Source organism: Nothobranchius furzeri, chromosome 15, assembly GCF_043380555.1.
Source record: "Nothobranchius furzeri strain GRZ-AD chromosome 15, NfurGRZ-RIMD1, whole genome shotgun sequence".
Classification (NCBI taxonomy): Eukaryota; Metazoa; Chordata; class Actinopteri; order Cyprinodontiformes; family Nothobranchiidae; genus Nothobranchius; species Nothobranchius furzeri.
In genome coordinates, this window is record NC_091755.1 from 34,337,675 (window position 1) to 34,363,387 (window position 25,713).

General features: G+C 41.4%; 1 protein-coding gene across 4 annotated transcripts in view; it reads right to left on the minus strand.

The window, feature by feature from the left end:
* The window catches only part of LOC107390659 (helicase ARIP4), an 84,993-nt gene that overhangs the window by 26,382 nt on the left and 32,898 nt on the right, over positions 1-25,713 (minus strand). For all 4 annotated transcript variants that reach the window (XM_070544757.1, XM_070544758.1, XM_070544762.1 and 1 more), the window contains one exon: positions 12,878-13,121. In XM_070544757.1, the coding sequence (XP_070400858.1) occupies positions 12,878-13,121 (244 nt within the window). The remainder of the gene's footprint in view (positions 1-12,877; positions 13,122-25,713) is intronic.

Below are 25,713 nucleotides of genomic sequence, written 5' to 3' on the forward strand. Positions count from 1 at the left end.
TTGGCCCCACCCCGGTTGTCTAGAAGATACATCATCAGGAACCGCTAAGACGCGTTCCAATGTTCATGTTCTAAAGAAGGCAAGTGTTCACCATTTGTTAGCCGTTTCGCTAGCTGAGCAAGGCTACATGAGAGGTGTCTTGTAGCCTGACCTTGGTCAAAAATTTCCTTGAATATACCGCAGTATTTTCAAAAGGATGGCGGGTCAGAAGCCGGCAGCTACTTCCGGGACAATTTTCAAATTTAAAAGTAAGTCAACTAATTTTAAATGTTTTTTTAGATCCAAAGAAGTTATCTGTGGTTGGTTAGTTGCTTAGCAGATGCAGCTTTGGTGGCTATCAGGTAGTAACTCGCTTATATATTTAATTTAACAAATATTTAAAAATTTAAAAAGTAAAAGGCTCATTATATATTGATATTGAAACTTATATGTATAAAATATAACGTTATCTCCTGTGTCACATGACGCTATGTGACTGCCGTGGAAGCCGCGGTCATGTGATGTAAGTTTGTTCTATTTAATGGGTTTCTTTGACCAAGGAAGGACAGTGTCCTCATAAGCAAGGTGCCATGCCTCGCAACACATCGCCTCACAAGGCCAGGCGCCTTGACATTGAGAAATAGCCAATGTGATTGGAGGCAAAGCAAAGAGTTAAAACCAGAGTGAACATCAGCCCAACCTATGAGGAAGCTAAAGGAGTCTACAAAATCAAGGACTGATGGTAACCTGGCTTTGTTGCCACTGGACTTTTAAGTAATAACATTTTTGTCCAACAGTGTGAACATTTTTACTTCTTGGTTTGTTTTAGTATTAGTTGGCTCACATTAGTGTTAGCTCATTGTTAGTGTAACCCAGAAGCTAGAACCTTAATGAGGTATTAACTAATTGGCTTACTAATATGATCCATCCTCAATTTAGATAAAATATAAAATATAAATTAAGGAAATTAACAATACTAATTAATAGATATCTAATTAACTAATAGATAATTTCATAATGAATTATTGGAAGGGTGAATAACTAAAATAACGAGTTTAATATTAAACATCGGTTAAAACAAGAATCTTGAACATCACTAACAGAAACAGAAGAGGAAAGCTGTATACTATTGGTCCAGGTGGGAATCTGAAATTTCATTGGCTGAGAGAAATAAGTCCCGCCTCCGCGAAATAAAACCGTGCGACGCAGCTGAGCGAGAGGAGAGACAAACGGCTGTGCAGCACGCAGATACAGAAAGCAAAGACTGAGCGGTTAGAGAGAGAGAGAGAGAGAAAAAAAAACAACGGTCGAGGCCGTGAAGAACCCTGATTTGGGTGCCGCATAGATAGAGGGAGAGGCGGACTTGACTCCTTCTAATAAGAGCTAGGAACTTGGAACCAACGCGGTGAGTAAAGAAAAAAGAAGAGAAAAAGCTAACGATGCAACTTAAAAAAAAAAGGAAACTTAAATAGCTTATCAAATTAATTCCATTCTTATAGATTTGTGTGGAGACGACAGAGTGAACCAATCCTCTGTAGGAGGGAACCGTTGGAGCGCGTTGGTGAGTGAATGAGATTAAATTCAGTAAATTATTAAATTCAAAAAGCTAATTACAGCAACCGAGGTGACAGCAGTGGGCTGCTAGACGTTAGATCCCAGGAGTTAACATCTCAAACTACCAGTTAACGGTGGTAGGGCATATAGGAGTTAACGGCTCAAACCGCCAGTTAACGGCGGTAGGGCATATGGGATTCCCAGGAGTTAACGGCTCAAACCGCCAGTTAATGGTGGTACGGCCTAGATGTACAAGGTCCTCAGGGGCGTTATAGCTAACGCCATAGAATTAGTAATGCGTCCCTTAACCAAACATTTAATAATAAAAAAAATAGATAAATAAAAATAAATAAAAGCTAACTGATTAGGGAGGAATTATTTTACAAAGGTGGACCAAAGGACCAGAATTTATATTTTGTTTAATTTTGTTATAGAAAATTTTATTTATTTATTTATTTATTTGTTTGTTTATTTATTTATTTATTTATTGTGTTACAGATATACAAGGTGTCACAATGCTGTATAGAAACACAACTAAATGTATCCTTGTTGTCATGAATGTATTTCTTGTTGAATAGTGTAGAGTAATAGAATCTAACTGAGCCTATTGAGCTGAACAATTGTCATATGTAATTATATTTCCAGAGCTACTGAGAATTATTTTAATAGACAATCAAATTGATGTTATGTTAGTTGAACTGTGAACCCAAACATGATTGGCTATGCCAATAGAGTGAAGCATTTGTTTAAGTCTGTAAGACTTTATGCTGTGATGTGACGAGAAGGGTCGATGCCAACTCGCTAACAGTTCTGTTGTTTACAGGCTGGGTTTTTTTTTTTCCTTGGGTTTGATCCCGACTCCTATGATCACTCACTTGGAACGAGAACTGGATTTCTTCCTGACGAGGGAGATGGCGAGCCTTAACCACTGAACGAACCAGGACATCTCAAGTAACTGAAGAGCAGACTGCTCTCTTCTGTGAACAATCTCAACGGTGTGGTAGGAAAAAATCGCACCACCGGACTCTGACTTTCACCCCAAGCGTGGGGATTTGACTTGACGCCGGCTGACTTGTGACTCATATGATCAAATCTCATACCGAGCAATTTACTATTGTTGATTGTTTTCATCTGTTTTTGTGTGTTATCTTTATGTGTTATATTTCCCATTATTATTAAAATTTAGTATATAAACCGTTTCATGCTATACCCGTGACTCCAGTCATTCTTAAACAACCTCCAATTCTCCCCGAACCTAATTATTGGCCCATTTGTTTATTTTTTCTTTTAATTATCTTATTGTATCCTGTAATCCGGTTACATAAAACTTGGCGAGCCAGCCAGGAGAATTGTAGAGTTGTTACCTTAGCTAACCATTGACTGACATCATAAGAGTGCCTGGAGGTCACAGTGGTTTGCCATTTTGGCATTATTGGTACTTTTGAGTGTTTTAAAATGGAAGTTGTGAAAACAGAAAAGGTCAAAGTTTCAAATGCTGTTTTAATCAGTGGGTTAACTGATACAGACCTTGATAACGAAGTCTTTGGGTTTATGGAAGGATTCGGACCAGTTAACAGGCGCATTAAGTTACCAAACTGTGATCAGATTATTGTGGAGTTTCAACATGAAGCCACTGTTAAGGAATTAAAGAAACAATGTTTACCCTATGACAAACCTTGTACTAGGAACCCAGATGTTTTCTTTCATATTCAAGACCTAGCCAGCGCGTACAGTCTAGAAACTAGCACATCTGCCACTGATGCCTATCTGTCAGAGCTCAGGGACATAGCTGCGCGTAGCAATCAATCATTTAAAGACCTTCTAATGGAGGAACTGGCAAAAATTGGGGAATCTTTAGGAAGGGATACCCATGCATCTGAACCAGTCACTGAACCAGAGCCAATGCTCCATAGTGACCAAGTTACATATTCCCTGCCTTTAACACCAGAAGTTAACTATATGAACAACTCAAAGGACAATTGTCCACCTACAGAGACTGGAAAACAAAACCCTTGCATTCCACCAAATCTTTTAAACACACCTGAGGTTCAGCGAGTTATTGTGGAACACATTGTTAAAAGCAGTGAGGTTATCCCTCCGCCTACTTCACAATACAGACTAAAACCGTTCTCAGGGCGAGTTCCACACCCTTCTTTTGAAACTGACTATGATACTTGGCGTAGTAGTGTAGTGTTATGCATAAATGATCCTTCACTCACCAAGTCCCAAATTGTACGAAGAATCGTGGAGAGTCTGTCAGCCCCAGCAGCGAGCATCGTTAAAGCTCTTAGTCCAAAATCCGACCCGGAAACGTACCTTGAACATCTCGATTCAGCTTACGCAGCTGTCGAAGACGGCGACGAGCTCTTTGCTCGCTTCTTAAACACAAACCAGGACAGTGGTGAAAAACCTTCCGATTACTTTCAGAGGTTATACACCTTGTTAAACCTAGTTATTCAGAGGAATGGAATTTCCTCCAGTGACGCCGACCAGCAGCTGCTCAAGCAGTTTTGCAGAGGCTGTTGGGACAGCTCGCTGATTTCAAACCTGCAACTCGAACAAAAGAAAGACAACCCGCCTCATTTTACAGCACTTCTCCTCAAACTGCGCACTGAAGAAGACAAACAGGCTACTAAAGCAGCACGCATGAAACAACACTTAGGGGCACAACGAACTAGAGTGTATTCAAATGTGCAAACAACATGCTCTCAGAGTAAAAACACTTGTGAACTGGAAATAGATGATAACTGTGATGACTTACGCAAACAAATCGCTGAGCTCAGGAGCCAAATTGCACAGCTTAAGGTTAACAACACAGATAAAAAGGCAAAGAAAACTCAAAAAGAGTCAAAACCCCGTGTGGGGACTAAAATTCCAGATGAGCCCAAACAGATTCAGCAGATAACAGCAGTGGTGCCCAGACCAAAGCCTGGATACTGTTTTAAGTGCGGAGAAGATGGGCACATAGCTTCTAGCTGTAGCAACGAGCCAAATCCAGCACTAGTTGCAACTAAAAGACTTGCTCTTAGACAGAAGCAGCGCGAGTGGGAGATGTCAAAGCCAATTGCTCAGTCTCCTCCTTTAAACCGGTAGAAGCTCCTATCGTGGGACAGATAGGTGCTAAAGTAGAACCAAGTCCCTCTAAGGAAAGGACAGAGAGACTTTTTTGCAAGCCAGTTCATGCTCATTCAGTGCCAAAACTTCCCAAAAGATTAGTGGGTGGGCGATGCACAGCTACAGTCTCAGTTAACAGTGTTGAATGTAATTGTTTACTGGATTCAGGGTCCCAGGTAACCACCATTGCCAATTCTTTTTACCAAGAACACTTACCTGACCTCTCAATTAAACCCATCAGTAATCTGTTAGAAGTCGAGGGCGCAAACGGTCAAGCAGTTCCTTATTTAGGATACATAGAGATAAGTGTCACATTTCCAAAAGAGCTCGATCAGTCTGGACTTGAGTTACCTACCCTTGCGTTAGTGGTTCCGGATATAAGCTCAAACTCTGATACACCACTACTCATTGGCACAAACACACTCGATCCTTTGTATGAGCAATTGTCTGCCAATAACTTACCTGATTCCAAGGCACTCTCTTATGGGTACCAACACGTGCTAAAAGCCTTAGCAGTCAGAAAAAAACAAAGCAAAGATGGACGAGTTGGTGTGGTGAAGCTTCGAGGGAGAACCCAAGAAGTTCTCCCTGCAAATAAAAAACTGTTACTAGAAGGGTTTATGCAACCCAGCCAAAACAAGCATGAGCCTTATGCACTCATTGAACAACCCACCAATGGTTCTCTACCAGGGGGTATAATTGTAGACTGTTGCCTCATTTCCTTACCTTCACATGGTCCATACAAAGTACCTGTTGTACTAAGAAACGAAACTAACCATGACATCACATTACCCACTAACTGTGTGATCGCTGAGTTAGTTAAAGCCGATCGTGTTATGCCATATCCAGAACCTGACAAAAGTGATCAGAAAGTACTTGCGGCGTGTAGTTCGCAGCAACAGACTTCACCTTCAAACCCTCCTCTCAGTTTTGACTTCGGTACTTCGCCCTTGTCCGAAGAATGGAAAGGGAGGATCACCAACAAACTTAACACTTACTCCGATGTGTTTTCGCACCACGATCTTGATTTTGGTCATACACAACAGATAAGACATCACATCAACTTAAAAGACGAGACCCCATTCAAACAGAAATCTCGGCCGATCCATCCACATGATTATGAAGCCGTGAGAAAACATTTGGAAGCCCTCTTGGAAACCGGTATAATAAGAGAGTCGGAGTCTCCATTTGCCTCACCAATAGTGGTAGTTCGGAAAAAGAATGGTGAGGTACGTCTATGTATAGACTATAGAAAGCTTAATCTGCAAACCATTCGCGACGCATATGCCCTGCCTAACTTGGAGGAGTCCTTTTCTGCTCTCGCTGGATCACAGTGGTTTTCTGTGATGGACCTCAAGTCAGGTTACTATCAAATAGAGATGTGTGAAAAGGATAAACCTAAAACTGCTTTTGTTTGCCCGTTTGGGTTTTATGAATTTAACCGTATGCCACAAGGAATAACAAATGCTCCAAGCACTTTCCAACGGGTTATGGAAAAGTGTATGAAGGACATTAATCTGAAGGAAGTGTTAGTTTTCCTAGACGACTTGATCGTCTTTTCCAACTCCTTGGAAGAACACGAAACCAGACTTTCTCACGTTCTTGAACGGCTTAGAGAATACGGACTCAAGCTATCACCAGATAAGTGTCGTTTTTTCCAGACATCTGTGCGTTATCTTGGACATATAGTATCTCGAGATGGCATAAAAACCGATCCAGATAAGGTGGAAGCACTCAAAACATGGCCGAAGCCTCAGACTTTGAAGGAACTCCAATCTTTCTTAGGATTTACCGGTTATTACCGACGCTTCGTTAAAGATTACTCAAATATTGTCAAGCCACTAACATCTCTCACGGCTGGTTATCCACCCAAACGGAAAAACTTTAAAACACCACCATGTAGATCAAAGTACTTGAACCCCAAAGAACCCTTTGGGAATCGTTGGAGCCAAGACTGTGAGAAGTCCTTTCAAACTATTATTGAAAAACTTACCACTTCGCCAGTTCTTGGCTACGCTGACGCAAAACTCCCATATCTAGTACACACAGATGCTAGTACGACCGGACTCGGTGCAGCGCTATACCAAGTGCAAAACGGTGTCACACAGGTAATCGCTTATGCAAGTCGCGGTTTAAGCTCTAGTGAAACTAGGTACCCTGCGCACAAGTTGGAGTTTCTAGCCTTAAAGTGGGCCATAACAGATAAGTTTCATGACTATTTGTATGGGAACACATTCACTGTCATTACTGATAATAATCCGTTAACTTACCTCTTAACAACGGCAAAACTCGATGCAACGAGCTATCGTTGGCTAGCTGCGTTGTCCACCTATAATTTTGACATCAGATACCGTGCAGGTACACAGAACATTGACGCGGATGGCCTGTCTAGGAGGCTGCATGATAAACCTGAAGACAACTCAAAATTCACTGAGGAATGCCAACGACTAGATGAGTTCCGATCTCATCTTTTATCCTCTGTCAAAGAAGTCGAGCTTCAACTTCAAGCCGAAGCAGTGAAGGCAACATGCCAAAAGCACATGGTCTTGGATGAGACTGATTCTCCTTGTGGTTTAGTTCAGTCACTTGCCATGTCTGCAGCGGCCATTCCAGACCTATTCCAGTTGGAAGACAATAGTGACAGTTTCTTTGCTGTGCCCAAGTATAACCATGCTGACCTTGTCTCCTTGCAGAGGAAAGATCCAACCATTGGCCGAGTCATTCAGCTGCTTATGACTGACAATAAACCGCCAACTGATACTATTGCAGAACCCCCGGTGGTTCTTAACCTTTTGAGAGAGTGGAAACGGTTTGAGTTTCAAAATGATTTACTGTACCGGAGACGCCAATTAGGACCAGAGACATCATTGCAGTTAGTCTTGCCTGATTCATTACGTTCAACAGTCATGCAAAGCCTACATGATGATATGGGGCATCTTGGGGTTGAACGTACGACAGATCTCATTCGGTCCCGTTTTTACTGGCCAAGAATGGCTAGTGATATCGAAATCAAAGTTAAAACTTGCGAAAGATGTATCCGTCGGAAGGCCCTCCCTGACAAAGCTGCTCCAATGGTGAGTATTACCACCACCAGACCTATGGAGTTAGTTTGCATGGATTTTCTCTCCATAGAACCAGACAGTAAGAACACTAAAGATGTCTTAGTGATTACAGACCATTTTACAAAGTATGCAGTGTCCATCCCAACCAAAGATCAGAAAGCCACCACCGTCGCGAAGAACCTGTGGGAACATTTTTTAGTCCACTACGGGTTTCCTGAGCGTCTTCATAGTGATCAGGGACGGGATTTCGAATCACGTACAATCAAGGAACTTTGTTCTTTACTTGGTATCCGTAAAGTCAGAACGAGCCCTTATCACCCTCGTGGCAACCCCGTTGAACGGTACAATCGTACATTACTCAGCATGTTGGGAACTTTACAAGCCACTGAGAAACATCACTGGCGCGATTTTGTAAAACCACTTACTCACTCGTACAATTGTACAAAAAATGACGTGACGGGATACTCTCCCTACGAGCTAATGTTCGGTAGGCAGCCTCGGTTGCCTATAGATATTGCCTTTGGGTTACCGCATTTGAACAAGCCCTCTATAACTCATTCTCAGTATGTTAAAGAACTGAAGAGTCATCTGGAACAGAGTTATGACATGGTCATAAAAAACTCTCAAAAAACAGCGAGGAAGAACAAAGAACGGTTCGACAGAAACATTCGTGAGTCCACACTAGGTGTGGGAGATCGTGTTTTAGTCCGAAATCTTCGCTTAAGAGAAAAGCATAAATTAGCAGACAAATGGGAGCAAACAGTGTATATAGTTCTCAAACAGATGGAAAACTTGCCAGTATACACTGTAAAACCAGAGAACGGAGAAGGACCCAACAGAACACTCCACAGAGATCTTTTACTGCCTTGTGGTTTTCTCTCTTCATTAGAAAATGAAACAGAACGTGTTACGAAACCTAGCAGACCTCATACAAGACAGAGTTCAGCCTTAGAACATGACCCAGATGAGCCACTTGACGAAGAGGTAGATGAGTTTTATTACTCTGATCTTCCACAAGTGCTAAACCGACCATCCTATCAAATAGCGGTCACCTTGCCAAATAGGGAACTCATAGCAGATTCAGGACCGGTAAAAAATATTCAACAACAAAACACACTATCCTTACACACAGGGGATCGCAAGGAACCAACCTTAGCTGGTAATGAAAATGCTGAATTGTCCTTACTTGACAAAGGCATCAACACCGAAACATTCTTACCTGACAGAATGAGTGAAACTGCGACATTCTTACCTGAAAGAGTGAAAGAAGCAGCAACATACTTACCTGAAAAAACGAAAAAAAACGAAGTATACTTACCTGACGTAGAAACGGGGGATGAAACTAACACAAACCTACCTCAATTGGATGGTGTCCTAAAGTCGCAGCAACGTGATGTAAGTTTTGAACCCATCATACACGATCAGACACATACATCTGAAAAGACCAAAGTCTTAGAGAATAGCTCATCAGCTCTGTCGGAAACAGAGAGCTCACTTCGTCCTGTCTCAGTTGAGAATCAAACCGAAACGGATGAGCATGATACTGTGCAACCAGAGATGTATGTCAGGAGATCTGAACGAAGTAGTCAGCCTCCTCAAAGACTAACTTACTCTCAATTGGGCAATCCACTAGTGACCGTAGTTAGGTCCCTTTTCCAAGGACTTAATAAAGCTTTTATTGACTCTCTTACTCAAGAAGTTGTGTACCCCGTAGAAACAATGCACAGGGACGTGCATGATATTTAATGGGGGAGGATGTAACCCAGAAGCTAGAACCTTAATGAGGTATTAACTAATTGGCTTACTAATATGATCCATCCTCAATTTAGATAAAATATAAAATATAAATTAAGGAAATTAACAATACTAATTAATAGATATCTAATTAACTAATAGATAATTTCATAATGAATTATTGGAAGGGTGAATAACTAAAATAACGAGTTTAATATTAAACATCGGTTAAAACAAGAATCTTGAACATCACTAACAGAAACAGAAGAGGAAAGCTGTATACTATTGGTCCAGGTGGGAATCTGAAATTTCATTGGCTGAGAGAAATAAGTCCCGCCTCCGCGAAATAAAACCATGCGACGCAGCTGAGCGAGAGGAGAGACAAACGGCTGTGCAGCACGCAGATACAGAAAGCAAAGACTGAGCGGTTAGAGAGAGAGAGAGAGAGAAAAAAAAACAACGGTCGAGGCCGTGAAGAACCCTGATTTGGGTGCCGCATAGATAGAGGGAGAGGCGGACTTGACTCCTTCTAATAAGAGCTAGGAACTTGGAACCAACGCGGTGAGTAAAGAAAAAAGAAGAGAAAAAGCTAACGATGCAACTTAAAAAAAAAAGGAAACTTAAATATCTTATCAAATTAATTCCATTCTTATAGATTTGTGTGGAGACGACAGAGTGAACCAATCCTCTGTAGGAGGGAACCGTTGGAGCGCGTTGGTGAGTGAATGAGATTAAATTCAGTAAATTATTAAATTCAAAAAGCTAATTACAGCAACCGAGGTGACAGCAGTGGGCTGCTAGACGTTAGATCCCAGGAGTTAACATCTCAAACTACCAGTTAACGGTGGTAGGGCATATAGGAGTTAACGGCTCAAACCGCCAGTTAACGGCGGTAGGGCATATGGGATTCCCAGGAGTTAACGGCTCAAACCGCCAGTTAATGGTGGTACGGCCTAGATGTACAAGGTCCTCAGGGGCGTTATAGCTAACGCCATAGAATTAGTAATGCGTCCCTTAACCAAACATTTAATAATAAAAAAAAATAGATAAATAAAAATAAATAAAAGCTAACTGATTAGGGAGGAATTATTTTACAAAGGTGGACCAAAGGACCAGAATTTATATTTTGTTTAATTTTGTTATAGAAAATTTTATTTATTTATTTATTTATTTGTTTGTTTATTTATTTATTTATTTATTGTGTTACAGATATACAAGGTGTCACAATGCTGTATAGAAACACAACTAAATGTATCCTTGTTGTCATGAATGTATTTCTTGTTGAATAGTGTAGAGTAATAGAATCTAACTGAGCCTATTGAGCTGAACAATTGTTGTCATATGTAATTATATTTCCAGAGCTACTGAGAATTATTTTAATAGACAATCAAATTGATGTTATGTTAGTTGAACTGTGAACCCAAACATGATTGGCTATGCCAATAGAGTGAAGCATTTGTTTAAGTCTGTAAGACTTTATGCTGTGATGTGACGAGAAGGGTCGATGCCAACTCGCTAACAGTTCTGTTGTTTACAGGCTGGGTTTTTTTTTTCCTTGGGTTTGATCCCGACTCCTATGATCACTCACTTGGAACGAGAACTGGATTTCTTCCTGACGAGGGAGATGGCGAGCCTTAACCACTGAACGAACCAGGACATCTCAAGTAACTGAAGAGCAGACTGCTCTCTTCTGTGAACAATCTCAACGGTGTGGTAGGAAAAAATCGCACCACCGGACTCTGACTTTCACCCCAAGCGTGGGGATTTGACTTGACGCCGGCTGACTTGTGACTCATATGATCAAATCTCATACCGAGCAATTTACTATTGTTGATTGTTTTCATCTGTTTTTGTGTGTTATCTTTATGTGTTATATTTCCCATTATTATTAAAATTTAGTATATAAACCGTTTCATGCTATACCCGTGACTCCAGTCATTCTTAAACAACCTCCAATTCTCCCCGAACCTAATTATTGGCCCATTTGTTTATTTTTTCTTTTAATTATCTTATTGTATCCTGTAATCCGGTTACATTAGCACTAGCTACATCAGGGTTGTTTATGACAGTTGTAAATCCACTTTCAACCAGTAGGCTGAAGTAGCTGGAAACTGTATAGTGTTACTTTAAAAGGTAAAGCTAAAAATAAACATGTTTGATATTATTCAAACGATTAGGACTACGTCTAAGGAGAACTGCATTCTTGAGGTTGAGCTTTATGTTTTCCCGGCAGCCAAGAGGACTGAAGCTTTACGCACCACACACCAACACACCAGCTGCGAAGCGCCGCAAAGTGGGTCGCTCACAAAATTTATTTGCTGTCCGCTCCTTTTCTGTTCACATCAGGCGAGAATTTTAAAAGAGCGCTCACGCCTACTGTTTTCCAACCCCCACCCCACACCCTTGCCGTGTGTGTGTGTGTGTGTGTGTGTGTGTGTGTGTGTGTGAGAATAACCAGTTTGCCCCGCTTGCTGATCCTGCTGTTGTTTTGTAGACCCGTTTCTTTCTAAATGGTAAATAGCTAGTGTTTGTGGTAGTGTACAATACTATATTTACCTTTGAAATAAACATATTTGTTTGTATTCACATTTATTAAATCCATCTTTTGATGTAAAAACTGCAATTAAAATGATGGAAACGTTGTGTTTCTCCGTAAGAGAGGGAGTGTTTGAGTGTGTGTGTGTGTGTGTGTGTGTGTGTTTGCTCATTTTCATCTCTCTAGTCTGTTTAGATATACAAAAATGATCATTTGTTAGTCGCGGTATTTTATTTAGAAAATTTTCTTTTATTTTTGTTAAATTTACTGGCCTGCCTCTTCTGCTTTGGTTCAACTTCCTGCCAGAATTGACGCGGCTCCCTCACGGCCCACGAAAAAATAGAGCTCACGCCGAAACGATCGCTGCATGGCGCGAGCCTTCGTGGCGCTTCGCAGCTGATGTGACCGAGAGCGTAGATTAACAAGGGCGCCGATTAGAAGCGCTTGTTGTTCAACGGTGCTTCGTTACGCTTACGCATCTGGTGTGTTCCGGGCATTACACTCTGCAGCCCTGAGATGGTTAACATAGCTGAGTGCTATTAGAAGTACAATAAATGTTGGAATATGCTGCCTTGAAGCAGAAACGTCTCTTTACTCGAGGTTTACTGGTTTCTGTTTGTCGAGCAGTGAGTCGAAACCCAGTTTCAAAACATTTAGTTCAAATGCAGCCTTGCTAATTTACTGTAAAGCACATAAAACTACTAATTCATCTAAAAAAAGCTAAGACTCCATACTCTTATATTCATGTTTAGCTCAACATGAATGTCAACGCTCGTCATTGGGAGCGCCAACAGGTGAAATTCGAAAAATTAGAATATGGCCACTTATTTTTGAATACCCTTGCTGTAGAGCATAAACATGACTGGGGGTCTTGGCATTGATGCGTTGCGTACAGTACCTGATGTTTCGTCTCATGTGTGCAGGCTTGGAGCTCCGTTTCTTGCTTCCCGTCGTGGCGGAGGGAGGGGCGGGGCTTTGGCTCGTCGTTCTGGAGAGGGGTCTGGACGCAGGCTGTGAGGAAGGGGGGTGGGCTGGCGTCTCCACAGTGGGTGAGGTAGATTGGGGAGAGGTGCAGTGCCACATAGCTGGGTTGCCTCCTTGAGCCTCATTTTCAGAGCTGAAGGGGGCGCTGTGGGACTGGTCTGTGGGAAGAGGACCCATAACAGTTGTTAAAATCCTACAGGACAGAATTTATTGTTCAATTTACTGAACGTGTTCATGATAAATCTATAAATGCTTTTTATTACACCAAAGATAGAGACTAAAACTTAATTAAAATAACCTTATCCTCTACCCGCTTCCTCTTCAGCGCATCCTGAACTCCTTTAAAGGAATCTCCTACCATCTTTATGCAGATGACATCCAACTGTACATCTCCTTCAAGCCCCATGAGATGTCTAAGCTGCAGCTGTCACACACCTGTTAGACTCTATCAAAACCTGGATGGCTGGGAGCTTTCTTCAGCTGAATGAAGATAAGACTGAGATCCTCATCTGTGCCCCAGACAAGCTGGTTCCTAAAGTCAGAGACTCTCTTGGTCATCTTTCTTCTCCGACCAAACCCTCTGACAGGAATACTGGGTGTGACCTTTGACCCAGCTCTCACTCTGGATTCTCATGTCAGTTCTCTTGTTCGCTCTTCCTTCTTCCATCTAAGGAACATTGCTAAGCTGAGTCCCATTCTGTCCCGCTCTGAACTTGAGACAGTTCTCCAAACCCTCCTCTCCTCACGCTTAGACTACTGCAACTCTCTTTTCACGTGTCTGAGCAGAACCTCCCTGAACCGTCTACAGGTGGTTCAGAATGCCTGTGCTCGGCTTCTGACCAAGTCCTCCAAACACACCCACATCACCCCGCTTCTCCTCCAGCTTCACTGGCTGCCAGTCAACTTCAGGGTTCATTTCAAGATCCTGGTTCTGGTCTATAGGGCCTTACATGGACAAGCACCATCTTACATTGGTGATCTTCTTAGTCCCTATACCCCCAGCAGGTCCCTGAGGTCCAGTGATCAAAGCCTACTGGTTGTGCAGCACCAGGCTAAAGACCAAAGGTGACAAATTATTTGCTGCTGTGGCCCCCAGACTCTGGACCTCTCTCCCCCTGAGCCTGAGATCAGTGGACTCAGTGGTCTCCTTTAAGAAGCAGCTGAAGACTCAGGCTGGCTTTTGTGTGATCTTCATCACCACCCTCTCCTTATTCTGTTCTTATTCCGCCTTTCCCGGGATCAACCGATTTCCCTCTTTCTTATTCATTTTCTCTCTCCCTTTCCTTTCATCTTTTAATCACAATATTTAAAAAAATGTCTCATTTTCCACATATTTTTTAATCCTTTTTTTTTTAAATTTTTTTGATATTTAAAATTTTTAGTTTTTGTGAAGCACCTCGTGATTTTTATCTTGAGAGGCGCTATAGAAAATATTTCTCTTTCTTTCTTTCTTTCTTTCTTTCTTTCTTTCTTTCTTTCTTTCTTTCTTTCTTTCTGTAAATAATCACAAACTGTAAATAGATACAACGCACAGTTGTAATGTAATTACAACTGCTCCCACAATGACTATGTTTGGATTTTTACACCTTTTAGTTAAAATCTTTAGAAAAAAAAAGTTAAAATTGAAAATTCCGAAGGCGCAGTAAGATTAGACGTGATACACCTTTTTATTCATGAAACTAAATGAAAGGGAGCGCAACTCTGATACTTTATTGGAAACTTTCACTGATTGGTGCTCATTCTGTTTTTTACTCATGTTTGAAGTATTTCAGAATATCTGAGCAGAACTGATTAAAGGATTAATTCAAATGTAAATAATTCAGTTTGTTAAAATACTAAAATTTGTCAGTCTTCCAAAAACATACCAGTGATTCTTTACAATCTCACACAGGATTTAAAATTTTTACCTCTTCAACTTTGTCAGCAAGAGTTCAGGTGCCTTTTAAAAATGTGTATTCAGACAATTTCCCCTCCGAGTCCAAACATCCTTCAGTCAAACATCAGGAGGCCTGTCTCATAAACGTGTGTGTGATCTTTTTGGCTTAATTTGTCTTCAGTAATCAGTGATTTTTTCTTAACTGTGCTTTTTTATTTGTTTCCTTTTTCTCTCCTACCTGTCAGAAACACTCTGAACCAGATATGATGCTTATGTAAGACCTGCATCATACCCCTGTAAATGTGGACAGCTTATGAAACATAAGATGGGACACACACACACACACACACACACACACACACACACACACACACATACGTGCACACACTCCGAAGGACAAGTGATCTTAGAGAAATATGAATTAATACAAACAAAAAGGTCATAAATGTACTTTATTTTGGAAATAAAACCAGGTTTACCCTCAATCATGCACTTACACACATGCACAAACACACAAACATACATACACTCACTTGCTCACGCACAACAGACACACACACACACACTCAGTCACTCATGTACGCACAAACACACACACACTTTACTTTGTAGGCCAGTTCAGCCTGGGACAACAGGACAAATAAGGACAGCCTGCCAACACACACACACACACACACACACACACACACACACACACACACACACACACACACACACACACAAATCTTTTGAAGGTGGATATTCGCTTGAGTGCACACAAACATCCTTGACATAATGAAGAACGGAGACTGGTGATGATCTCAGTGTGAACTGAAACATAGCTTACATAAAACGCCTCTACAGTCCTTCTGGGTGGCTAACGTCGTCACCGGGAAGATAATGACACCAGCTCATCTTAGTTACCATGTGTTGGTGAGGCATGGTGGCAGTAAGCATCTCAGATGTACGTTTTAAGGGAGTTCATTTCCAGCCAATGTGATGTTAGTTGGTGGTGAAGGGGAAACAAATGTTATAAACCATGATGCCTGGCTTTTTAGATTAAAAAAAGTGTTCTTGCATTTACAGGGTATATACAGCAATCCTTAAGTAAAATTTACTACTTTTTAATACTTTTTTTTACTACCTTCAGAATTTTTTTAAAACCATCAAAACACTAAATTGCAAGTGTTAATCAGCGACGTATTTACACATATTTTAACATATATAACATACAAAAAGAATAGACTTAGAGACTCACTGATGTTGACAACGTATTGCACATATTTATTTTACTTAGAAAATAAGCCAGGCACTTCTGTTCAGTGGTTCACAGTTAACCACGAGGCCTGAAATGATGCACAACGACCACTGAATATGACGTCATCATTATGTGACCGGATATGCTAAAGTAGGGCTGCTCAATTATGGCAAAAACAATAATCACGATTATTGTGACTGAAATTGAGATCTCGATTATTTAAGACGATTTTTCAATTTATGTAGATTTTTATTTTTTTTATTTTTATTCAGTCATAAAACTGCTCAGGGCACAATCAGGGCAAAAACAAACAAGAAACAAGATGATCACTAAAATAACTCCTGATTCCCAGTATAAAAAGACCAATATACTTATAGCTCATAGTTTATGACCCAAGGGCTATAGACCTTGGTTTAACTCATTTAAGTCTAACCAGTACAGACCCAAATACCAATATCTTGCAAATACTGACAGCAAGAATTATACAGTGGCATTTATAACAAATACATGCAAATTGCTGTTCACTAAATGTTGCATAGCATTTATTGAGTCATGTCAAGGTGCTGTAGGAGTGCACTAGCACTGTGTCCTTAGGGAGATTAGTTATTATTTATCAGCGTGAGGAACTTATTTCTACCTTATTTATAAACTATTTATTTACAAGTCCATCAGTTAATGTAATAATTGTCCCAACCACAGCTGCACCCCCCCACCCCCAACCCGGTCTCACAGCAATCAGGGGCAAGCTGCACGTGTGTTTAGCGCGCCGCACGCGCACATTTAGCTGTTTTTAGTGGCTCAGGAGTCCGCAGGTGCGGTGTGTGTGTCACTCACTCTGGTTAATCCAACAGAGCCGACTCTGAGAGCCGTTTCTTTAGCGACTGACACATCACTACATCATTCCTTTTCCTAATGTCCTGAAGAACGGTCCGGAGTGCAGGCGGAGTGTTTAGCTAACCTGCAGGAAATGTCAACGACAGTTATCCAGAAAGTAGCTAAGGGTTACCAGAGATGTTTCTGAGGTGTTCGCCAGGTACTTTTGAGATTTAAAAAGTCAAGAAGGGGTTCTGAGAAGCTGCTAGAAATAGCGTCAAAGTCGCTAAGTTAACTTGGCAACACTGGGAGGAGCGCTTCATTTGTAACTCAAGGCAGCGCAAGCGGGAGGAGCAAATAATCGGCTTGTTTTGTTTTTATAATCGTTCAAAACATTTCATTCGGAATATATTTCTATGTCGATGTTCAGAATACGACATCTGATAGTCTGAAAAAAATAATACCTAATTTGGAAAAAATAATACCTCTGAGACCAAATTTAACACTTTTAATGGCCTTAAATGTGACTATTTTTATTTATCACTTTTTAATACTTTTTAAAACCCCGCGGACACCCTGATTTACAGTATTTTAGTAGAATAGAATAGACTTTATTAATCCCACATTGGGGATATTCACTTGCTACAACATCACATTCACTTGAAAAGCAAGAAGTAAATAATAACAAGATTACAGGTAAATACAGAGGCAATAAGTAATTACTGTAACCTTCAACCACTACAAACAACAAATAAAAGAAAACTTGTGTTTCCAGAACTATGCAGCGTAAGGGACACATCTGGTATTGCACAAGTATTGAACACATACTGAATATTGCTTTGAGGTTATTGTGTACCAGGATAATGCCAGTACCAGTTAAACAGGAGTTATACACTCTGACTGCAGAGGGGATGAATGACCTACGGTAGCGTTCTGTTTTACATCTTGGATGTCTCAGTCTGCCACTGAAGGAGCTGTCCATGGTCTCCACAGTGGGATGCAGTGGGTGGGAGGGGTTTTTAAGCATCCTCCTATCACAAATCTCCTCAACTAAATCCAGTGGGCAGCCCAGAACTGAGCTAGCTTTAGCTTGTTCAGTCTCTTTCTGTCTTGGTCAGAGCTTCCTGCACCCCAACAGACCACAGCAGAATGAATAACAGAGCCAACAACAGAGTGATAAAAGGATTTTAGCAGATGGCAATTGACTCAGAAGGACCTCAGCCTCCTCAGGAGGTGGAGGTGGCTTTGGCCCTTCTTATACAGAGCATCTGTGTTGTTGGATCTGTTCAGTTTACTGTTGAGGTGAACACCCAGGTACTTAAAGGTATCCACCACCTCAATGTCTACTCCCAGGATGTTTACTCGCGAGTGAGGAGGAGTGTTAGCCTAGTGAACTAGACCAAATTCTTGCTTTGCAAAGTTTGGTCTAGGCACGCTCCATTGGAACCTCCGCAGCTCCTACCAGGACTCTGGCTAGCCAATCACAACTCTCTAGAGGGGTTTCAAAGACATAAAGAGCTGTGATTGGTCCATAATGGTGGGCCAATCACAGTGCTCTATCTGCTTAGTGAAAAAAATCAAAGAGCTTTATCCGCTTTGTGGGCCAATCAGGGCACTCTATATGCCTGGTGGGTGGGATGATGCAACAGAGTGAAACAAGAGTATGTCACATTCATCGCGGATACAAGCGGCCGAAATGAGTTTTCTCCGAAGAGTGTCTGGGCTCTTCCTTAGAGATAGGGTGAGAAGCTCGGTCATTCAGGAGGGGCTTGGAGTAGACCCGCTGCTCCTCCACATCGCGAGGAGCCAGTTGAGGTGGCTCGGGCATCTGGTCAGGATGCCTCCTGGACGCCTCCCTGGTGAGGTTTTCCGGGCACGTCCAACCGGGAGGAGACCTAAAGTTAGACCCAGGACACGGTGGAGGGACTACGTCTCTCACCTGGTCAGGGAACGCCTTGGGATTCCCCCGTAGGAGCTGGCCCAAGTGGCTGGATAGAGGAAAGTCTGGGCCTCTCGCCTTAGGCTACTTCCCCCGCGAACCGACTCCGGATAAGCGGATGAAAATGGATGGGATGGATGGATGGATGGATATTAAAGTCCCATTATTCATCATTACACACTGGTGAAATTACACTTCCATGTTTGACTCATCCCCGTGGGGAGCGGTAAGCTGCAGCAGTGGCTGCGCTCTGGAAGTATTAGGTGGTTTAACCCCTTAAAGCTGAGTGTCAAGTGGGGAGCCATTGGGTCCAATTTCTACATTTCTCTGGTTAAAATTAAGTTAAAGCCCCGCTAGTTGTCACACACTGGTGTGTGTGAAATTTATTCTCCGCATTTGACCCATCCACTGGGGGAATGGTGAGTTGCAGACACAGCTGCGCTCATGAACCATTTGGTGTTTAACCTCCAATCCAACCCCTTAAAGCTGAGTGTCAATCGAGGAGGCATTGGGTCTTTGGTATGACCCGAATGGTACATACCAAAGACATGGTAGGGCATGACCCAACCGGGTTTCAACCCTGATCTCTCAGTCCCAGGCGGGCACTCAAACCACTTTGGCCATTGAGGGTTTATTATGACATTTTACTGAAATTATAATAGTTCTATGGCCAATGAATAACGTTAATGAAACTAATTCCCTCTCACATAAAGTGATTTAGCTGTTCTATTCTTGACATTTTCAGTGCCTTCCGGAATGAGAGATTTCAGGCCTCTGCCACTTTAAGAAAACAAGCTCAAGCTGGCCATGCCTACCCATCCCCTGATTGGCTATTATAAGCTGAGAAGCACCAAATCCTGGGAGGGGCTTTTAGTAGAGCTGCTGCTCCTGCACATCAGCTCTCTCTTGCACATGAGAGGTGGTTCTAGTCTAATTTACCTGTTTCTGAAATCACAAATGGAGACATTTTAAAAATGTCTTGTTTTTAGGCACATATTTCCTAAAACTGACAGAAAACAACTGGACAGGATTTGTTTTCCAACACTGGAGTGTTTTTAGAGGCAGTAGAGACCCATATGGCAGCACAAAAGGACGCAAAAGGTGAGTTTAGCATAAAATGTCACCTTTAAATTCCCAATAAAGCTAAACTATAGAGAGAATTTTGACTTAGATTAGATTTAGAGAACAGAACTGGACAAATGTCTCCATAATTCTTTCAACAGACTGCAAAAAACGGGACATATTTTTGCTTAGTGTAGTTCGCTTGATTACTCTGTGCACCCCATTTTCTATTTTTTTCAACCCTACCTTACACAACAGTTATATAACAGTTCCTGAAATGCACAGTCTCAGAGTCTCAACATCCCCACAAAAAATGCACTCAACAAGAGACAGAAAAGTGGCAGGAGCAGCAATGGAAAGAGGAAAGGGGAGGGAGAGATGAAAGCAACGCCATCGTAGCAAAAGAAAGAGAGATGTACTTCAGAGTGAGAAGGGTGGACGACACACAAACACCAAACCACACATTAAAAAATAGAGTGCTGCACAGAAAAACAAGCACTCAAATCCACACCGATGCTAATGCTGGGAAGCAGGGCCGATTCTTGTTCTTGGGCAGAGTGTCTTCATCTCATCTAAAACCTTGAATTATATCAGTGGAAGTTATTAAAAGTGGCTTTTTTGCATCCAAACAACATCTGCTTGGAGCAGAAGCTGAAACTCAGACAAACTGTTTCTCTTTAAATTAAGAGTGAAACTACAGCAAGAAAATAATGAAAAACAAGTTACATAACCTTCTTGACACATAACCATGTAGCATTTTGCTTTTAAAACATCCATGCAACTTGTGAGTATGTGCTACATAGTGCAGACTAGAAGCTTTCAAGGTGACAGACCTCACACCGAGGAAGACGTACAGATACTCACAGCCTTGCCAGGAAAAATCTCACCACATCATGACCTGAAAGGTTATGCATCCCACCAACAGAAATGTGCAAAATAACTTCTATAACTACTGAGCTGTTCAAGGCTCCCTGTGGAGAAGCCAGACAACTGAAAACCTACCATGAATCAGGCTCAGCATTACACATAGAGTGGGCAAAGAGACATAAGTAAACAGGAAATGGTAAAAAAAACATACCCCAAAGTAAACACACATTATAAAACGGGAACACAATCGCATCTCAATCAGTCAGCTTGATTCTTATTAACTTTTGGTTGATCAGCTCCTCCTGCCAAACTGCAAACACTTTCTATTCCCATCTGCACACAAAAAATACAAGATTTTATTTCACTTTATTTTTTTATAGAAAATAAGACTTAAGGATTAAAAAAACTAAACATTTTGGGTGAAATCGGTCGTACTATCACTTATTTTCCCTCAAATCAACTCTGTGCACAAATTTTTGTCTTTATAAGAACCTAAACTAAATTCAGAGTTCGGAACAACCTGTGTCTTTAGACCAAATGTGGGTTTGCATTCCGATCTAAATTCAGTGACCCACACCTGCCCACGACATTAGGAGGTGCAGCCTTCAAGGGGAACTTGAGTTAAAGGACAGTTGCTAAGAGACCAGATCAAGCTAATATTGTGCTGGAAGCAACATGCAATCCTGATGATGATGAGGAAGAGGATGAAGCATAAAAACCCTGCCACAATCACTAGGCAAAACGAGTTCAAGGAAATCTTGATAGCTTGACAAAAATGTACAAAAAGCAAGAAAAGGAATGCCAGAGCAACCTGCGGCGAGTTTTCTAAACCATGTGTTAGACGCTCCCTGTGGCTGAGAGTTGGTGCTACTCACACAAAAAGCATCTGCAGTCAAACAGTGGTTTCAGTGGATGTCTTCCAGTTGGATTGACAGCTGGGAAACATTCATAGCCTAGTGAGCTAGACCAAATTCTTGCTTTGGAAAGTTTGGTCTAGGCACGCTCCATTGGAACCTCCGCAGCTCCTACCAGGACTCTGGCTAGCCAATCACAACTCTCTAGAGGGGTTTCAAACACATAAAGAGCTGTGATTGGTCCATAATGGTGGGCCAATCATAGTGCTCTATCTGCTTAGTGAACAAATCACAGAGCTTTATCTGCTTTGTGGGCCAATCAGGGCACTCTATATGCCTGGTGGGTGGGATGATGCAACAGAGTGAAACATGAGTATGTCACATTCATTGTCCAGTGGAATGCGGAGATCGTTTGAAAGACAATGGTAGAACCCGCCCCACAACCGAGAGCTGTCAATGGAGTGTTGCCAGACTAAATAATACATTTATTTAGTCTGGCTTGCCAGGCTAGAGGAGTGTTTCTCTGGAAGAGAATCACCATTTCCTTTGTTTTACTGGTGTTCAAGCATAAATAAATAAATGTATTATTTAGTCTGGCTTGCCAGGCTAAAACATTCATGCATTGTTCACCAAATGTATGGGATAACATCTGTGCCAAAACAACTGTGCCAAAACAATTAACCAAAAAATAAAATACACTCACACAAAAAATACCCAAACAATAAAGCAAGATGGACAATTCAGAAGCTAAAATATGAATTTCAAAAGCAAGAACAAATTACACTAAAAACTAAATTTATATTCTCAAAAAATATTTATATTTCAATACTCAGAGCAGAAGCAAAATTGAGATGCACTATAAGAGCTGTGAGGAGACAAAATAAAAGCACTCACCCATAGTGATGGGTATCGAATTCGGTACTTTTTAAGGTACCGACCGAATTCCAAAGTACAGACTGAGCACATTCACGTCATTTGAAACAGTGCCTCATTTCGGTACCCGCCCTTCATAACAAGAACTTGCCAAGACAGCTGTGCATGCGCAAGAGTGTTATGTCGTCGGTCGCTGCGAGTTGTAAACAGAGCAGCATGGTAGAAAGAACGCACGCTAAAGCTTGGGTCCACTTCACTAAATGTGATGGGTAACTGGGTGATGAAACCAGTGACAGACAATGATCTAAGTGAGACATCCTCATCTTAATCTGCTCCGGTAGGTAAATAAAATGTTTAAGATAACGTTAGCTTGATATGTTAGCTTCCGTTTCGCTAATGGTGCGTTCGCTTTCTCCTCGGAACTTCGAATTTCCGACTGGAAGAACATGAACGCGCTCTAAAGTTTGGCTTCACTTTACTAAATGCGACGGGTGATTGAGTGAAGATAAAACCAGCGATAACGATCTAAGCGTGAGGCATCATCGTTTAAATCTGCTCCAGCAGTTAAATAAACTGTTTAAGATAACGTTAGCTTGATATGTTAGCTTCCATTGCCACCATTGCTATCAGCTAATGGTGCGTTCGCTTTCTCCTCGGAAATTCTAACTTCCCAGTAGGAAAAATCAAATGAAAAAGGACGGCAAAAGGAATGAAGATACACAGTAAATTTAGTTCACAGTAAAGATGTTTCCTTCAGTTTAATTATAAAACTACAAGGACGATGTTAAAATACAAACAGTTGAATATTATTTATCGTGATATTTATCAAATATGGTTATATATTGAGAAAAATATATTTAATTATAAAATAGAATTAAAATAATAAACACTCAAAAGTATCGAAAATTGGTTCTGTTAAGTACCGGTATCGATTCCTAGGTACCAGGAATTAGTACCGAATCGATTCAAATGTCAAAGGTACCCATCCCTACTCACCCAGCTGTTTCATCATTTTTAGTAGTTCCTGAGTTGAAACTGTCCTGCCTGAACTGTTTTTTTTTTGTTTTATCCCATGAACTGACATAAAAATCTGAGATCAGAAAAAAACAAGTGAAGCAGAGTGTGTGTGTGTGTGTGTGTGTGTGTGTGTGTGTGTGTGTGTGTGTGTGTGTGTGTGTGTGTGTGTGTGTGTGTGTGTGTGTGTGTGATCCCTTTCGTAGGCTGCCTACGTAAATAGATATCAGATGAGAGCAGACACACACTGGAGAATCCCCACGTCACACACAAAAAACTAAACTATTCGACACAGATGTGGGATTCCTGGAAGCAAAAATAAAGACATTTGGGCTGCATGGTGGTGCAGTGGTTAGCACTGCTGCCTCCCAGCACGAAGGTTGCAGGTTCGAAACTGGGCTCAGCTGCGGCCTTTCTGCGTGGAGTTGCATGTTCTCCCCATGCATGCGTGGGTTTCCTCCGGGTACTCCGGTTTCCCCCACAGATCACAACATGCCCTACAGGTTATAAATTGTAAGTCGCTTTGGATAAAAGCATCTCCTAAATGAATAAACATAAACATTTTATAACTATTGGGTTAAACTCCAGCAAAGCTAAACCCAATGTTCTGTGCACCTCCTCTTATGGGAACATAATGACTCTCTCTAAGTTATTTAACATGCTTTGGAAAATAAAACTGAATGGTGGTGTGACGTCAGAGTTATGAAATGCCAGTGAGAGGGCAGCTTGTGTGAGAACCCGTGATGGGAATTCCGGCTCTTTTTAGAGAGCCGGTTCTTTTGGCTCGGCTCACCAAAAAGAGCCGGCTCTTTCGGCTCCCAAGTGGCTCCTCAGATTTTCTGTTGCGTAGAGTACATTTATACGTAGAATAATGCAGAACTATATGTAAAATGATTTACTAATGTAAAAAAAGTAATATATCAAATATTTATCATTTATATGGATTTAATAACTGAGCACTTTAAGAAATCTCCACTTTCCGACTGCTGGCGCTCATTTTCTCACCCTCTTCGTCGCACTCTCCTCTCTCTCGCTCGCCTTTTCCCTCCTCCTCATTCCCTCTCATCTCCCCTCCACCTGCATGTGCTCTGCTGTGTGTCCGAGTCTGATCCCCCGCCCCTACTGCTCTGTGTGTGGACAGTCTGGACACACAGTTACACATGTTGACCAATCGCCTGTAGCTTTCACCAAAGTAAAAGGAGAGGAGGGAGGGGAGGGGACGGCTCCCAATGACGAGCCGGGTCCCGTCGTTCACTTCAACGAGCCGGCTCTTAGAGACGGTTCGTTCGTGACCGACACATCACTAGTGAGAACACCGTATTCTGGAGCACAACACGAGAATAAAAGCCTGCTGTTCCATCACAGAACACAAAATTACATTTTTGGAGGATGAAGTAGTTGGCTTTGAAGGGTTTAACTTATTCATTTAATGACTTGACATGGTTTTATTATTTCACACTAGAAAGAATCAACATATTTTGATTCATCGTGATCACAGAGCATCTGTGTTGTTGGACCAGTTCAGTTTACTGTTGAGGTGAACACCAGGTACTTAAAGGTATCCACCACCTCAATGTCTGATCCCTGGATGTTTACTGGTGAGTGAGGAGGAGTGTTTCTCTGGAAGTGAATCACCATTTCCTTTGTTTTACTGGTGTTCAACTGAAGGTGGTTACTAGTCATTTGATTCATCAGCTCAACTTTTTATTCTGTCTTTACATAATTTTATTTCTACCTCACACCTTTATTTTCAGTTTGACACCTCATCTTCTCCTTTTTCTTCTCAACCAGGTAAAACATGAGGTCTGACTGAATAAAAATAGGACTTTTATCTATTCAATTACCAATTTTCTGCAATTACCAGCATTTTTATGCAAATATCCAACATTCTGTTGTGATTTAATGTCCTTTATGTTACTCATTTAAAAGCTTAGTGAAAAGAAACTCAGGCCAGATCATCTTCTGCTGAGAAATGATGGAGGTGTGGTTGCTTTGGTCCAATCTTAAAATCATAGCTCATTTCTTAAACAGACCGGATTGTGATCATTTTGGGGTTTTCTATGGACCGTGGGGGCCATCTTTGATGGGGACCACACCAACAGTAACTAAGATGTACATCCAGTACTTTTTAGAGTTTTATTCAAATCTGTATAGTGATTTTTGAGATATTATACAGGCCGCATAAAAGAACTGATGTTTAAAAAATACATGAGTA